This window comes from Notolabrus celidotus, chromosome 6, assembly GCF_009762535.1.
Source record: "Notolabrus celidotus isolate fNotCel1 chromosome 6, fNotCel1.pri, whole genome shotgun sequence".
NCBI classification, from domain to species: domain Eukaryota; kingdom Metazoa; phylum Chordata; class Actinopteri; order Labriformes; family Labridae; genus Notolabrus; species Notolabrus celidotus.
The window spans coordinates 15,401,046-15,417,717 of record NC_048277.1 but is presented as its reverse complement, the minus strand read 5'-3'; the positions used below and the strand labels follow the sequence as shown (position 1 = coordinate 15,417,717).

At 41.1% G+C, this 16,672-nt stretch overlaps 1 protein-coding gene across 1 annotated transcript; it reads left to right on the top strand.

The window, feature by feature from the left end:
* Window positions 1-12,899: 12,899 nt before the first annotated feature.
* fjx1 (four-jointed box kinase 1) lies at window positions 12,900-15,321 on the top strand. The gene has a single exon (XM_034684890.1). The coding sequence runs from the start codon at window positions 13,425-13,427 to the stop codon at window positions 14,694-14,696; it is 1,272 nt and encodes a 423-aa protein (XP_034540781.1). The 5' UTR covers window positions 12,900-13,424; the 3' UTR covers window positions 14,697-15,321.
* The last annotated feature ends 1,351 nt before the right edge of the window (window positions 15,322-16,672 follow it).

Sequence of the window (16,672 nt, the reverse complement as noted above, 5' to 3'; positions counted from 1 at the left end):
TTAAGGGACACTTCAGGGCTAGTTAAGAATACAACAGAGGGATAGTTAAGGGTGTAATACAGGGGTAGTTAATAGTGTATTGAAGGATAAAGAATATAATACAAAGGTTATAATAAAGGTGTAATAAGACATTTTTCAAAGATGTAATAAAGGGTTTTGGTTAATTGTTAGTTAAGATTGTAACTGTGGATCAGCTAAGAAGTTAATAAAGTGCTACTGAGGGTGTGTAACAGTCAAAGGTTAGTGAAGGGTGTAATAATGGTTGATTGAAGGCTGTAACAAAGTTAAATCTTGCAATTCAGGGTTTTCTAAAATTTGTAATAAGGGGTTAGTTATGTTGTATCAAAGTATGTTTTCAGGAGAAAGTTAAGGTTTACAGAAGGGTAAGTTGAGGTTTTAATAAAAGGTTTAGTTGAGGCTGTAATGGAGAGTTAAGGGGAGCCTGAGGGGAGTTAAGTATGTCACTTGTGAAAGAAAAATATTATTTCAGGGAAGATAGAGTTAATATGTGTAAAGAATGAAACACATCTGTGTATAGAAACAATGTGTTTGTGCTGCATCTGTGTGACTCACAGAGTGCCCCCACCCCTTGGTTGTGTTTGCTTTATAAATCAGATCACATGGCAAATATGAGACAAACAAAGAGTTATGTAATGGGACAAATACATTGGTATTTCATGATTTTGTCTAACTAAAAGAGGAAACTCAAACAGAAACAGAAAACAATGGCACGAAGTCATGAGAACAAATTAATAGACAAAGTCATAAAAATCTAAAACGATAGAATAGAGAACAAGAGTGATGGCAAAAAGTATAGCCCTAGGGTCTGTGAGTACCTCAGTAGGTGGGATTAGGAACAAGGATGTGTCTTTTTGCTCGGCTTTATGTATGCACAATTTGATGTATTTAAAGTATACAAACACGACTGTTGCCATTTACATCTATCTTGCTTCATCTCATCTGTTAAATGACTCTTGCCTTAAATCTTGTTCAGATAAGAGTTCAAGAAATAAAGAGCAAATCCAGCATAATATACACAACAGTTTATGCACAGTGGTCCTTAAAGCCAAAGCTCTTAAAGAGGGTTCATATGTCTACACAGCAGCCTCTTTTGGCCAAACATGATAATGCACAAATGTTTGGGAGAGTAGGCAAAGGTCCTGACCACAAGCCAAACCACACAGTAATGTATAGGTCACGACAGTCTCAGTGAATATGAGGTTTTAAGGCCCCTTAGACCTCTGGAGTACATTGTGACAAATTGCTTGTGGTCTGTGTGAATTCTATGAAAAAAAAAAACTTTCTATAGTGGTGCAAGGCCTTTCCAGGGACCATTTTAGATATCACACTAACAAGAAACTGCCATACAGCAGATTTGTACCTGCTCTGCCAGCTGTATTGACAGTTTGTGGCTGTAGAACAGAAAGGAAATTGAGACAGAATGGAGAATGAATTACAATGAACAAGTCCAATTAAGTACAAAATAGAGATGGGCATTTCAAGCTAAAATAATATTTGATAATCATTGGCATCTATTCGACGATTATTCGAATAATAAGTGTGAGATTTAGAAACGGAGAAAATTGCTGTGACTGTCGCGATTGTTTTCTTCTTCTTTGCTATTTAATGCAGTTAGCGTTCTTCTTCTTCTGTTAGCAAACAGCCTTAAGACGCTCTATAGCAGGGGTTCACAAACTTTTCGTACAGTGACCCCCAAAATATAGTTGCCAAAGACACATGACCCCGACTGTCCCTCAAAATGATTTAATGTGGCTTCAATGAGTTGGTCTGCAGAAAATTAGCCTACCTATATAAGCACGTGGCTGTGTTTTCTGTGCCTTTATGAATTCACCTGATGCTTTTGATGATTAACTGTTCACTAACACTAAACTTAGGAGTCATCTGGCAAAAAGAAAGGCAGAAAACTCATTATATTTTCTATTTTCAAGGTTTTATTTAAAAATGTTTGTCTATATATATTTTTTTCTATAATGGGTAAAATGTACTATTTTTAGATAACTTCTAAAAAAAAAAACATTCTGGAAGACATCTCACAACTTCTCATGTGTCTCGTGACCCCCCAGGGGGTCTCGACCCACACTTTGGGAACCCCTGCTCTACAACCCCCATCTGGTGGGAATACCGCATTACAACCAGGCACCGGTAAAAACAATTAAATATTGTGCTTTTAAAATGAGAAAATATTCAAAGTAAGTCTTCGATTTTTACAAAGTAAACAAATATACGAATATTCAAAAATCATTGCCCATCCCTAGTATAAAACTTAGTTTGCGGCCTTAAAGTTGAATGTCTCTGTCATCCAGGTCTGTGTTTCAAACAAAATGTTTGTAGTGGGAGGGTACGTTGAGGTGCGTCACACCCATGGGGGTTGATTGTGGGTGTTGCGGCACCGACACTTTCACAGAAACTTGATTTCATCCCCCACACTTTTTCATGGAGGAATCATTGATATTGGTCAAGTCAGACTAATAAATAGATATCCAGCCAATAATAGCTGTTAGACCAACCTACTTTTTCAGCCAAGAGTAAATAGCTGGAGAACAGTGTGTTTATATTATATTAGAACAGGGAAACAAGTTATCCAGGCTTAAAAGCAGCACAGGAAAATGCATCATAAAGAACAATTATAAGAAGTAAATGCATTTTTTAAACCCTAAATTTGATTTGGTTACATAGAAGCAGATTCAACTTGTTATTAGCCTACTATTGGATATTCTTATGTTACTCTGTGTTGTTGTATGATGTGTGGGATAACACTACTTAACCACTTAATGAAATAGGCTTTGTAGATCTACTAGAGAGTTTGCTAGCTGTCCCAATCATTTCAAGTGCAATCCAGCTGACAGACTAACTGCAAGCAAGTGATAGCAGGCGTGATGCAGCTGTGCAGCACTGTCACAGCTAGAAAGCAATTTCAAGTCTGAATGCCTTCCCCTTTAAGGCAGTCTCTTTGGACCTTTAGTTCACAATGTGTAAGGTAGATGTTGGTCTTTCAAGATAGTAGGAGATGCACAGGAACATTAGCAGAGTAAATTAAGTGGTTCATTAAAAAATAAGAAAATCTACATTGTGACAATAAATATTGTACTGTTAAGTAGTTTTCTTTTTTTTTTTTTACTTTATAGGACATTTATGGGGTCTCATGTAGGACCATTGAGTGAAGTGCCTGGTGCTGCAAAGTAAATCTTGACCTTGGTATTATTTGAATACTGTGGTACATGGCATTCATTTTTAATTGGAATATTGTCGAGAAAAAAATGGGTGCCAAAGATTGCAGGTTGTGTTGCTCATGTACTACTCTCAGGACACCAACATTATTACAATCACTTCTCCAACCCTGGGTACATTGGAGCTTAAAGTATTTGAAAGAATACATCACCTCTTAAAACTAGTGCTGTCAAATATTATAAATTGTGTGACTTCGATAATTTTTTATTTTTTTTTAATCTGTTGTTGATGTAACTTAAGGGGATTTTTTCTTTGTTTTTAATACTCTTAGAAACATGGAATGAACAAATATGCTTGCATTATGCAAATTTATGATTATTATTATTGCAATAATCAAAAAACAATGACAAACACTGTCCACTAAATTCTCCAGAATAATCGCAAAGGTTCTGTATATTCCAAAATAAACTAATAACATGGCATGGCAAACTCAAGCCCAACAAGCAACAACAGATGGGCATATTGACCAGAGTGTAACATTACGTAATAGTATAAAATAATACTGTAGGGTCCAACTTTACACCTGTAAAGACTAGCTATACATCCCCTGTTTTCTTAAGCAGCTCAACACAAAATGATGGACCTAATGCAGCACAACAACAAGCACACTGTACAGTGTACTTTTTCATCCATATGTTTAGATAAGATGCTGGGATACCGCTAAAGGACTATCAATGTCAAACATCTACTCATTTTTAGGTACATGACGTTTGTGCAAAATTTAAAGAAGTGTCCCCAGGTTCGTTGGAAAACGGCTAATATAATCATCAGGAAAGGGATTTTTCAAGGTTTGGACAATGTCTCACTGAAGTTGACATCAGACCTTTACCGTATAAAAAGCCATTGCTAAATAATTTAATACCATTTGACATTCTAGTGAAAAACATTATGGACACATGAATTCTTAAGCACAGATAAAATATGTTTTTTTACAAAGATCTGCTGACCTTGACTTTGACCTTTGGCTACCAGAATATAATCTTCCTTGAGTAATGGTAAACGTTGTGTGCCATATTTGAATACATTCCCCTCATCATCAGGTATGCCATTCATAAGAGTGAGTTGGATGAACAAACACATGACATAACTCCTTTGGCCTGCTGTTATCTCTCAGAAGATTACACAAGTCTGGAAGAAAGAGAGTGGGAGCTCTATTGCTCAATTAATTTCTGAAACATTAAAATGTGCTTGAAATAATAAGCTCTGCACTTGTAGTTCTTTCTGGAATTTCACAATTTTGATAAAGATAAAATTAATTCTAAAACCCTTTGATCCCTTTGACAGAGTCATTGCTCATTCTGACCCTTTCAGAGTAAAAGCAATGATGTTGAAATGCCTGGATTAAATTGATCAAATGTCAGAGAGAATCACTAATCTTATCTGACACTCAAGTAACATAAGTGAAACCTTATAAAAATATATGATCTTTGATCAAAACATGTAGTTCCAAGATCACAGCATGATCTCAAATATCTAATAAATCCTCCTGATAGCTGAGGATGTGTTTCTGTCTCTGATAAATCCCTCCTTACAGAACTGTTTCATCATGCTCTGCTCATACTGATGTCAGACCTCCTGCTGAAGATGAAACAGGGCACAGCATGTAGCAATGACACGGGTGTGGCTGAGGAGACATAAGCCTTTAGATTCGTATTTCTATCCCATCATTGCTTTTGTGTAAGTGGGATAATTTGCCTCAAAGGATCTCAAAATGTGACTATTCCAGTCTCTTTTCATGCATGTCTTCTGTCTAATCTCACAAATTAAACTACAAATGTGACATTTGTCATAAGCTAGAAATTAAAAAGTTCCTATCAAAAGTAAATAGGATGGCTTAAGGGTAAATGTATGTTGTTGTTTAGGTTTTGTCTTTAATCCATGCCTCCTCTAGAGGGAGTCAGAGTCTACAAATTCTTGAAAGATCTCTCAAGGCAGACATGAGATGAATCTTAAGTAGCCAGTGAAGTCTAACAGACAGAGCTGGTGTGAAAGACACAGCTTGTCTTTTATTACTTCTTTGGACGTCTGCAAACAACTCACAAAAACCTAAACAGAACAAAGTGAAAAGGAAAGAAAAAGAACTTTGCACTGCAGCACATCATGTTCTTGGATTTCACACATGCAGTCCATCCCATCTCTCCCACTCCCATCTGTTATGGAACATATTGATTTGCGATTGCAAGCAGTAAAGTGGATTCTACTTGACCACAGCGAGAGTCTCAGCAGGAGAGGAATGTAAGTAGGAGGCACTGAACTGGCATTGGGCACCCAAACTAATCACTCTGATCTTTTCTTATTATTTATATTCCCACAGCTGGGCAGGGGCTGGCTGTTTGATCAATCCTCCACTCCCTTCTTTTATCAGCAACGAGCCACAGCCACTACCCACTACATTAAATTATTCAATTGGGGCTGCTTTGTTGTTAATAGCAGTGATCATTCTTGCTTAAAAGGCATAATGTATGCGCTGACAGCCAACAGTGATACAAACCTGTCCCAAGGGATGCAAATCTATCAGTGGCAAGCGTCTACATGCTGCATTAGAGATTCAAGGCCCCAGTGAAGCATAGGCAAGTAAGATACACTCAACATCAAGGCCTATGGATACAGCTCGTTCCACAAGGCAGGAGTCATAAATGATCACGTTTCCGCTCTGCAGCAGGCATCCTGTGAAATAAAGCTGGTGTCAAATGGCTCCTCTTTTGGATTTCAAATTATCTAAAAGTTAGCAGTGTACCCTTGTACTGGTTTAGGTTCATAAAACAAGAATGATGTTGGTATGCAGCACAGTTCAGATAATTGAACACAGATAAAGTGATAGGAGTAAAATGATTATTCCTGATTTTTTTGTCCATGCTTGGCCAGAAGAGGAAAAGCTTTAGAAATCCAGAGACTCCTGTGCCTAACCCTGCACTGTTTTCACACATCCAGCCAACCTAAACACGATATTGCATGCATACTTGAAGACTGGCACTGAGTGAGGTATGAATGAGGTTTTCTGTGGTTGTGTTTTCCTTGCAGCGGCTTCCTGAGTCCTTTTCCATGTGGCTAGTTTGTTTACCCTCCCCCCACAGGGGTCCTGTCAACACTGCCAGCCTCATGGGTTGGAAAAGGTCAAAATGCCAAGAGGTCATTGCAGTGTCCAGGGTTCCGGCCTTTTCTTTCCATTAACTTCTGAAAGACCACTATTACGAATGAGGAGGGGCTTGGAAGCTGTGAGGAGGGCTGGACTGAAAACTCACTCAGATTCAGCAAGTATTTCTTTATGGTGTAATTTATCTCTATAAATAGAAGCAAGTCATAAATTAGTGGTGAGTTTTTGGGTGCCAGAGATGTCTGATTTTCTGTTCAAGTTGTTTGAGTAGTATCTTCTATAGCGTTGCAACAGACATTGGTTGTATGCAGGAAAAGTCAGTGTAAAATGCAAAAGAAGCTGATACATCCAGTCGAGGAAGATGGCTGTTCACCAATGAGTGGTTCTGCCTGAAGACTCTGCCTGTTTAACTTATTAATTTCCTTGCCACTGCTGCAGAAGTACTCAATTGTGGTGGATTGATGCTTTGATTTACTTTTTTTTTTATATGAATGGTGCTATACCAGCATTAAATAATGGGATCGAATTGACGTTCCTCAATCTTGGGGCCCAGCAATACACGAAGAGGAAATTGCATCCAGTAGTCCTTGACGTCTAACCGCTGGCCACCTGGAGTGCCTGAAGTTGGCCGTTGCTCATAGAGACAATATCATCCTCAGACAATAGCCGATGGGTTTTAAGACTGAGGTGTAAAAGACTGATTTAAACTCAACAAATGTGCTTTTTATGGCTAGCTTTCTAACACAAGATATGACACTGACAACAGATCAGTGAAATTATAAATACTACTGCTTGAGTTGTCTGCAAAGCAATGTCAAGATGTCATCAAAGTAACAATTCAGGCAGTGACAAGCTGGCCCATAATGAGAGCACAAACAAGACGAGGGTTACTACAGTTTCTGGCCAACTTGCATGTATTTGCTGTATGCCCCATATGGCAAATAAATATTAATATGACTGCCTGTTCATGTGAAAGTAGACTATAAATTATGCCCTATGGCCTCTATTTGTAGAACTAGCTTTATGAACTACAAAGCAAAGCGATTTAGCCCAGTAGTTGTCAACACTGTGTGATAGCAGAGTGTGGTGCTGAAAGGATAGCTAATCTGAAGATTTCTCTAAAATAAATCATGCTGATAAACCCATCTCCATACATCTGTTCAAAAGAATGCGACTGATCTCCCTCTGCTCTTTCTAAGCTGCTACCATATGCTGAAATGGCCAAATGATTAGTGGTTGCTCAAACTAGTTGGAAATCTGGCGAGGGTGGGAAAGAGTGGAGAAAGAAGATGCTTGCAAACCGCAGCACTCCTCCCTCGCACATTCAGAAGATTCATTCCACCGTGATATGATCAGAGCGAGCGGCTCACGCTGTTCAGCCATTAAACCTGAAGCTGCTAAATGTTTTGCTGAAACATGAGGAGGACATTCAACAACCATCTCTAATCTTAACTGACCCGGTGACCCACACAAGAACAGAGTGTTAACCATTTCACACAGTCCTTTTTTCTGCAGTACAATACACTAGAGATTTGGATGTCATGACTCAGCTAATAATGAGCAGATGTTCTTAAGCTCTCCTTTAAGCCAATCTGAAGGAAGACCTTGCCACGAGGCATGTGAGCCTGAGTCAGTAAACCAGTTAGCAGATAGGGAAAGTAAAAAGGATTCAATTCCTGACTAATTTATACGTGGATTTGGTGTGGCAGGTCAGGGGATGTAATCCAGGAGATTGGACACTGATTCTTTAATTGAGTGGCTTCACAGTACATCTCCTTCTTCTCGTCCTGATTTCACTTGGGTCTCCCTTGTGTAGCACTGAATTTCAATGGCTGCTTCTAAACCCCCTCTTTAACTGCCGCTGCGTCTAAACCAGATGGAGATGGGGAGTACAGTACATCAATAAGCCAAGCCTTCTGCTTCACCACCATGGCTGACAGAGTAATTCAGCATTCATTAACAAAAACTCATTCATTAGTGAATACCAGCTGACCAGTCAGTGCTAAAAACATTTAGCCTGCCTTTCAGGAAATTGGCTAAGGCAATGCAAACCACAGTAACTGGTGGGAAAAAAAAGGCAGCACTTTGATGGCTGTGTGCCACGTTTGGGTCCCAGCGGTGCAGCCAATCGCTTCATGTAGCAACAGTTTCGGTTTGATGCTGCATGGGCCGCTTGTTTCTGCTCGCAGCCTCTGAGACCCTGGTGGGAGACTGCTGGTGCCTTTAAAAGACTGCATGATCCAAGAAACACCATGGTTGAGAATTCATCTGCGAAACCTCTTATATTTCACAACAGCAACGACTGCCCTTACATCCAGGAAAGCAGTGTGCTGACTTTAGGGTTGATTTTGTGCAATTTATGCTCTATTTCAAAGCCTTATTTGAGATTAGGGCCGAGATAAGTGCTGACATGACCATGTCTTTGTCACCAGGGGTTAAAAGAGCTGTCTTATTTCTGACTGGTAGATTTCATGCAATGGTATGTCCTGAACAGATAACCAAACATAGACATATTCTAGCAATCTGAGTAAAGAGGCACACATGCTGGGCTTCTTGAACAGATGGCACTATCCCAGTTCTTGGATTCAAGGCAGGTATTGACAGTACTGCGTGCATACATACACACCATTAGAATACTAAAGGAAATAACCAAACCTCCCTCCTATTATTTGCTCCACTCACTGTTTTAAAGAATAATTACGTATTAATACGAGCACATCCATGTCCAAGGGGCACTCATACGGATCTCTTCGTCACACACATGAAACCAGGAGACGATGTATTCATCCCAATGGATCTACCCCCTCCGCCCCTCATCCCTGGATCCTTTAGCATGAGTAATTGTCGGGCCCTGTGAAATAATCGCAGCTTTCAACGCTAATGGAAGCCCCACACATTCATTATTCAGTCCAGGAAACAGAGTGCTGCAAAGTGTCGGGGGACCTATGAGTTATTGCTCAGCGTGAACTAACCTTAGACTACAAGGGAAGTGACAGAGGCCCACTGCACTTTCTCCTCCTCTGTCCCCATCTCTTTATGTCTCCTTTGCCTCTTTATGTCTATCTGCACAGTCAGATAGGCACCACGCAGAGAGGCAGAGATTGTGTCACAGCTGCGGCGTGGTCAGATGGCCGCTGATGGTTTCACTGGGGACAGGATGACAGACGGTCTGGGTTCTCTTGTGTCACTGCAGAGTTTGACCACGGACAGCCACGACTGCTGGAGAAAGGCGTTCCCCCTGATGTTACGGCCCTCTTGGGACTGCTTTGGGATTTACGAGGAAAGCAGAAGGAGGAATGCAGCGGGGGGGGGGGGGGGGGCTCAGAGGTTGGCTGACCTGCAGATAACACATGGCAAGAAACAGATAGGTTTGATATGAGAACATGTCCGCACTTGTGCTCAGGGAAAAAGGACACCGAGAGCAGAGCTGCAGCAGACTGAGCTAGTAAATGAAGTTACTCCACACTCCTTAAGAGCAACACACATCAGAGAGAATTCCAACAATGCACTTAAGCCGTCTTCATTTCCTATGTCTAGACCTTACAGCTTTAAAGTGAAAGTGGAGTGGAACAACTAGACAAAGCTAAGTGGGGTCTTTACAAGTTGTATGCATGAACTTAAACTTGATATACCTTAAACTAACCCCTCTACTTGTCTGCATTTAAGTAAGTCTCTTTGCTAGACTATGGCTATTATTTGGGGATGTATTCTCTCCATCTACAAGCCAGGACTTTGTTAGATGAAAACAGAAACACCCCTAGAATCAGAGCTTAATTGGAAAAAATGGTTTTAGGTAAGTTGATGGAAAAATCCAATCACACGGTCAGAGGCAAACTGAATTTGAAGGAAAAGAAAGGAAGATTTTTTGATTTTGAAACAATCTTAACCATTAATAGTGTTGGAGCCATGAGGGATTCAAGTGTTTATATTATGTTATTTTGAGGTTAGGGTATAGGGTATTGTTTGTATACTTTTTGTGGTGTTATCTTTGGTGTTTGTTTAAGATATGGTTTATTGTGGGGTCTGTTAATTAGGTTATTTACTGGTCATGTGTTAGTTTTCTTTTGTTTGCAGGTAGAGAGAGGGGGTGAGTTGGGTCTCCGTACTTTTTGTTGATCGCTTATTTATCGCTTAGTTTACGCTTATTTTTGCTATTTTCTGTTTGTGCGCTTTATTATGAGTTGATTTTCCTTTTTCGTTAATAAAAGGTTAAACTTACCTTTTTTGCGCAAAAGTGATTTTTGCTTTTAGCATGTCCAACAATAACCAGGCCCAACCAATTTGAGACATTTATGTTTTTTACTTCACTTGTAGTTTTATACAGATCAATGGGACACACAGCGTAACTAATACACATATAAGTGTGTATACAAACATTTTTTTCCATCTGTTTTTGTCTCATTTTTAATTTTATTTACCTTTTGTTACAAGCTAAAAGATGTGAGTTGGGATTGCTTAAATAAGCTTGTGTGACACATTTGTTTGCACTTTCACTATACAAATAACACATACAAATTTGGACTCTTTAGTAACCTTAACTATCTAGTTACACAGTTAATGTGTTTCAAACAGTCCCTAACACCAAATGGAAAACCCCCACCTCTGTAATGACCCACTCTTTTGTCTTCAATGTTTGAAAAACAAGCTCAGCCATGCACCACCACACACACCCTTCCGGAGATTCTTGGATTTGTAAGTGTTTCTCTCTACTTCCTTGTGCAAAACCGGGGATTTTTTGTTCCCTCTGCTCTGCCACTGCTGTCAATCTGCATCACAGAATCAAACACAGGCAGAGAATTGAACAAATTAGTTTGCCAATGGCAAACAAACCCACAACACCCAACTTGGCAAAGCAGAAGTGAAGGCTACATGCACAATATAACCAAAAACAGGATCACTTCCCCTGCCAGCCTGCAAGAAGTTGTATCCTGTCTGGTCGTATATGTTGTTAGACATTCAAAGATGTACTACTAAGAATAGTTTATATGTTTTTGTCTTTCTTCAAGCTATAATCTAAGCACATATCAGCATGGAGTTAAGCGTTTCACTGCTCCAGGCATCACAAGACTACATTAATGGACTTCTAGTTTACAGGGTGTAATTGACTATCCCTGTCTGCGGCTGTCTTTTCAACTCAGGCAATTTAGCATGGTGGGATGTTGCTATAAAAGTGACCCAATTAATTTGATTAGGAAACCAAGGTTCAAGATACGGAGCGTGAGTGTATGAGTTGAATGGTAAAGAGTGTGGGGGGATGCTAATGAGGAATAATTTAATGAGGAAGATGCGCACAAAGGCGTTTGTGTGCATGCATGTTTCATTTGGTTTAACAAAAGCGTAGGACAAGGATGAAACAAGCAGTTGACTTTATTTTGCCCTGGGCGTAGGTGGGTAAATGATCAAATATTTAGCAGCAGAAATTGAGAAAAAGGTGCTCTTTTGGAATATAAATAAGGGGGCAAACGACCAAATAGTGAAACCAGGTATTTGTTTTAGGTATGTCATGGGGTGAAAACTCCAGTTGCTGCTGAAGAAGGTAATAGAGAGTTGTAGGCTCTTTAAAAACTAAGCATCTGAACATTTTATGTACTTTAGAGTTTCATGTAAAGGTTAATTTGGAAGTAAGCAAAACTCCATATAAATCATGTGACTTATAATAAATAAACCTTAAATGATTCTTACGTTGGTGAACAGAATGTTCTATATTTCACATTGTAGATTATTTTGATTTCTGATCTTTTTTTTTTCCAAGCAACCAACTGTATCAAAAGAAGAACTGCTTGGTAGTAAGGCTCTTTTTAAGTATTTTGATTAAGTTACACATTTTTATTTGGCTCTAAACTGAATCAGATTGACTTTAAGGAGAAACAATACTTGTCTAATAACAGCACTGGACACTTTAATGTAGGGTCTTAAAAATTAACCTCATCATATGTATTACTCTTTAATTGAGGCCTCTTATCTAACAAATGGCTAGCCTTTACCACTTAAACATTTATTTTGGGCTGTGCTGCGATTGTCTTCACTTCTTGTTGGTTTCAGGAATTTATGTCCCTTAAAACTGTTGATCAACATAGATATCAGACAACTACTGCAGGGGCAATCCTATCTTGGTGGTTTCATTATTAACGTGTTAACATCAGTGTTCTTAAATCTAGAGTGTTAAGTCCTAAACTGTGAAAACCATCAAAGAACTTTAAGGCTGTAAGTCAGCATTTAAACCCTGCACTGGTCATTTAAAATCAAAACCAGTGCGCCAAATAACAGGGGGACATGTGAAAGAGATGTGCTGATTCCAGTCAGCTCAGCTTATGATCCACTATGACCTCATCTGATCATAAATAAGAGATGGATACAAAAAAGGTTGATTCATTCTGCACAAATTCGGGTGAACCACATTAAGGCTGCCTAAGGCTATCTGAAAAGGATATTCCTATTGGTATAAAGGCATGGAATATAATTCGTTTAAAATGGTGACTTTATTCCCAAAGTATTTCTGCACAAGGTTTCAATTATTATAATGGCTGCAGTTGCCAATACCACACAATCCTCTCACATCACATAACACACGCTCACAAAACGCAGCGCGGTGCACTTGCTCCTCTCCTCTCTGAACCCTCCTTCCCACGATCCGCCCACCATCTCGGGACTGGAGTCACGTGTCCCCCCCGCCTAGTGTCTCTCTGCGAGCCGACAGCACCACATATCAAACTCACCCAGCGCCCGGTGGAGAGAGAAAGGAGGATGAGGAACAGAGAGGTGAAAACGGACGGAAAGCAGCTAAGACGACAGAGGGCTTTAATGGAGTACGTCTGATGGAGGATGCGCGCTGCGGTGATCCGAAATGCTTACACTGTTTCCCGCACAGGAGGGGTATGACCAGGCGTCTGAGCAGGACTGGAGATGAGATTCACACTGTTTCGGAGACCCTCTTCGTCCTGTGATCTCGGTTTGAGGGGTGAACAGGACACGGGGCGTACTGCTCAAACCTAAACTGTGGATTGGGGAAAATTGGCTGTTTCTTTCTGTTGTAAACCTGCTGTGGATCTGTGGGTCTACAGAGGGACGGGTGGTCTCTACCATGAGGGCTCTTTCAGCAAACTTATTCGCTCTCCTTCTCCTGTGCGCCCTTGCAAGTGTTTTCTACGTCTGGAGCGCGTTAGAGAGCCGTTTGGATCGACACAAGCGGAGGCTCGTAGGGTCCTTACACCAAGGTCTCCCAGCGGACCTCTCCGCCAAAACTTTCCGGGTATTGCTCGCCGTCCCGGCGGCACAAAGACCGCGCTTGGGGGGCAGACTTGAGGCGCACAACCTCACTGATCAAACCGTCTCTGCAGGAAGTCGAGATTACCATGTGAATGGGGATAACAAGAGGTCAGCGAGGCGGGAGGGCCTGGTCAAGTTGGGCTCCCCGGTGGAGGATGGGATATTTTGGAATGAATGGCTTGAGGATCTGCTCCCTGCGGGCTTCACAGAGGAATATGCTCAGGCATGGAGAGAGAGAGCGAGGACACACACGGTAGTGAAGCTGGAGCCTGGATGCGGCAGAATATCAAACCAGCTCGCCACTTTTGCGGATGGGACCAAAGCGTGTGTGCGTTACGGGATCAACGCGGATCAGGTGCAAGGAGAAACTTTGACTTATTACCTCGCCAGTTTGCTCGGCATCTCAAACCTGCCTCCTCTCATACTGTCCCAGCTGAGCGGTGGTAGTGAACAATGGGAGACTGTGAGGGCGAGGATAGACGGCTTACAGTGGAGTGATGGAGCCGTGGTTTCTCTCACTAAGTGGGTCTCAAATCTGACGGGGGTGGTCACACCTGCACCGCTCAGGCAGGAGAGCAGCGGGCTACATCCTGTGCTGCAGGAGCTCCAGAACAAGTCGGCGGCGGAGCTGCTGGAGCTGATGCAGTGGACAGACCTGATCATATTCGACTACCTGACTGCGAACTTCGACAGACTGGTCAGCAATCTGTTTAGCCTGCAGTGGGACTCGCGCGTAATGGAGAGGGACACGAACAACCTCCTGAAAACACCACGCGGTGACCTTGTGTTTATAGACAACGAGGCCGGGCTCGTGCACGGCTTTCGGGTGTTGAACATGTGGGAGAAATATCACAGCACGGTTTTGAGCTCAGTGTGTGTGTTCAGGAAAAGGACAACGCAGCGTGTTGCGGAGCTGCACAAGCACAGAGACTCCAGGAAAAGGCTGCTGGAGCTCTACAGAGACAGCGAGCCTTTGTCTGTGGAATTAGGATTTCTCTCAGATGAGCACGCCGCTGTTCTCCAGGACAGAATAGACAGACTATACAAACACATTTTACATTGCAAAGGAAAGTACAGCCAGCTGTGAACGTTCAGCATGTACAGGTGATGGATTTGTCGTCTGCACGGTATAATGAGACTGGCACACCTGTACTAAACTGATGCGAATTACACTAAACTGTCTTGAATATCCAGCTGAACTACCTCTTGTGAATAGACTGTGTTGCCTACTTTATAAATAAGCAAATTTGACAAGTGTTTATAAACTCCCCTAGTTTTTCACTGTACTCGCAGAGAGGAATTATTAAGGCCAGTTTATCGTGTCTTATTTCACCCCTTGAGGCTATATTTGTGACTAGAGCTTCATAACGCAGCCCACCATGTGTGTTAGGGTTATTGCCTTTTGTTAAGTTATTCTTATGATAAACTCTCAAGCCTTAACTTAATTTGACTCTTGAAACTGTTTCTGTTAACACGTGGCTTGCTTTTTAAAAAAATATTTTGCACAGTACATTGTCACCTGCTCTTGCTTATGAACTGCATATTAAGCCTTAAAATCACAGGTGTATCACACACATTGTACATGTTGTAAATATGATGTAAATAATATCCAACATCCTGTTTTTGAAAATGTGTGCCCCACTTATTTAATGTGCATTGTAACATTCCAAAATATCTTGTCCTTTTTGATAAAACACTGTTATTTAATTTGACTTATTGTCTGTGTTTTATGTGCAGTTTGTACATAACTGCCTGATTAGAGTGCATCAAATATTTACCTTGTCTGTGTGGAGTGCTGTGATTTTCTGAGACTCAGCAATGGCCCAATACAGTGCTCTCATTGTGCTGTAGTAATATCTTGTACCAGCTCAGTGTTCCCCAGGAGCCATTCTGTCAGCCAAAGGCACGCTACAACAGGAATCCCTAATCCCTGTCATAATCTCAACCAGAATGATGAAGTGAAGGAGACAACTGACATCCTTTAAGAAGGGTTTTACTGTTCCTGAACTATATGAAAACCTTCTTTTTGAGAAAGAGATGACAGACAACAGAATATTAGTCACTGTTGTATTATACATGCGGTCAACTGGGGGGCATGGCTGCTTGCTTTATTGGTTCAATCTGTTCAGCTCAAAAGCAAGAAAAGTCCACTTGTCGGTGCGTGTGCTAGTGAGAGGCCAGCTCCACAATAAATGAGAGCTTTGCTCTCAGAGGGGGAGCTTTGTTTGCAGTCTTTCAGAGGTTGGGTTAGTGACTGTGAAAAAGGAAAACTACAGGTTATGCCTGAAGGTCAGCTGTATTTCTTTCCTTTGAGTCCACGTTTTCACTCTGCACATCAGTTTCTAATTAGACCCTTTTGGAAGCATCCTATCCTTGTTAGTTCCACCTTTTAAGCCCAGCTCTGCATCTGATTTCTGATCCCAGACTTGCGAGCACATCACAGGGAAAGTCGATGGTGAAACTTTTGACGAGCGTAATTCTTTCCAGGCTCTCCTCATTCTCTCTTCATCTGGTTTCTTTTATGATTTTTTTTATGTATAAGGCCAACTCCAGTGCACACCACTACAGGTTGTGCATCTCCAAGAGCACATTTTGTTCAAGTGGTGGTAAATTTCATGGCTTATGCAGCACATTTGTCCGTAGCAGTGATTTATGCTTCATCCTTCTGGGTCACTGTGTAGTTGCAGAGAAGCAGCAGAAGTCTAAGCAGGTGCAACTTGAGTTCTTTTTTCCCAAAACGAACTGCCTGCTGCAGCTCTAATAGGGACTTGGGGATCAATATGTGCACTGAGTTTTGTATAGGGGAAAGCAGGTCATGTTAATGTGCTGGATGTGGGGTTAGTATTGGTATGTGAACATGTGTGTTTAGAAGGGGGAGGGGTGTAAGGGTTGCAGCTGGGTAGTGCCTTCTGAGCAATAAGCATGTGTGCTAATGCTGCAAAGAGAGATTTACGACACCGTGCAGACACCAGGGATTAAACCCGATGTTAAACTGAAGTCTACAGGTCGAAACCAGGCTTGCTCTTTCCCCGTCTCACACGATTTCTTTCCCTCTGCATTTCG

Bases quoted from the DNA above. Each gene is read 5' to 3' on its own strand.
- fjx1 (XM_034684890.1), top strand. From the start codon at position 13,425: ATGAGGGCTCTTTCAGCAAACTTATTCGCTCTCCTTCTCCTGTGCGCC.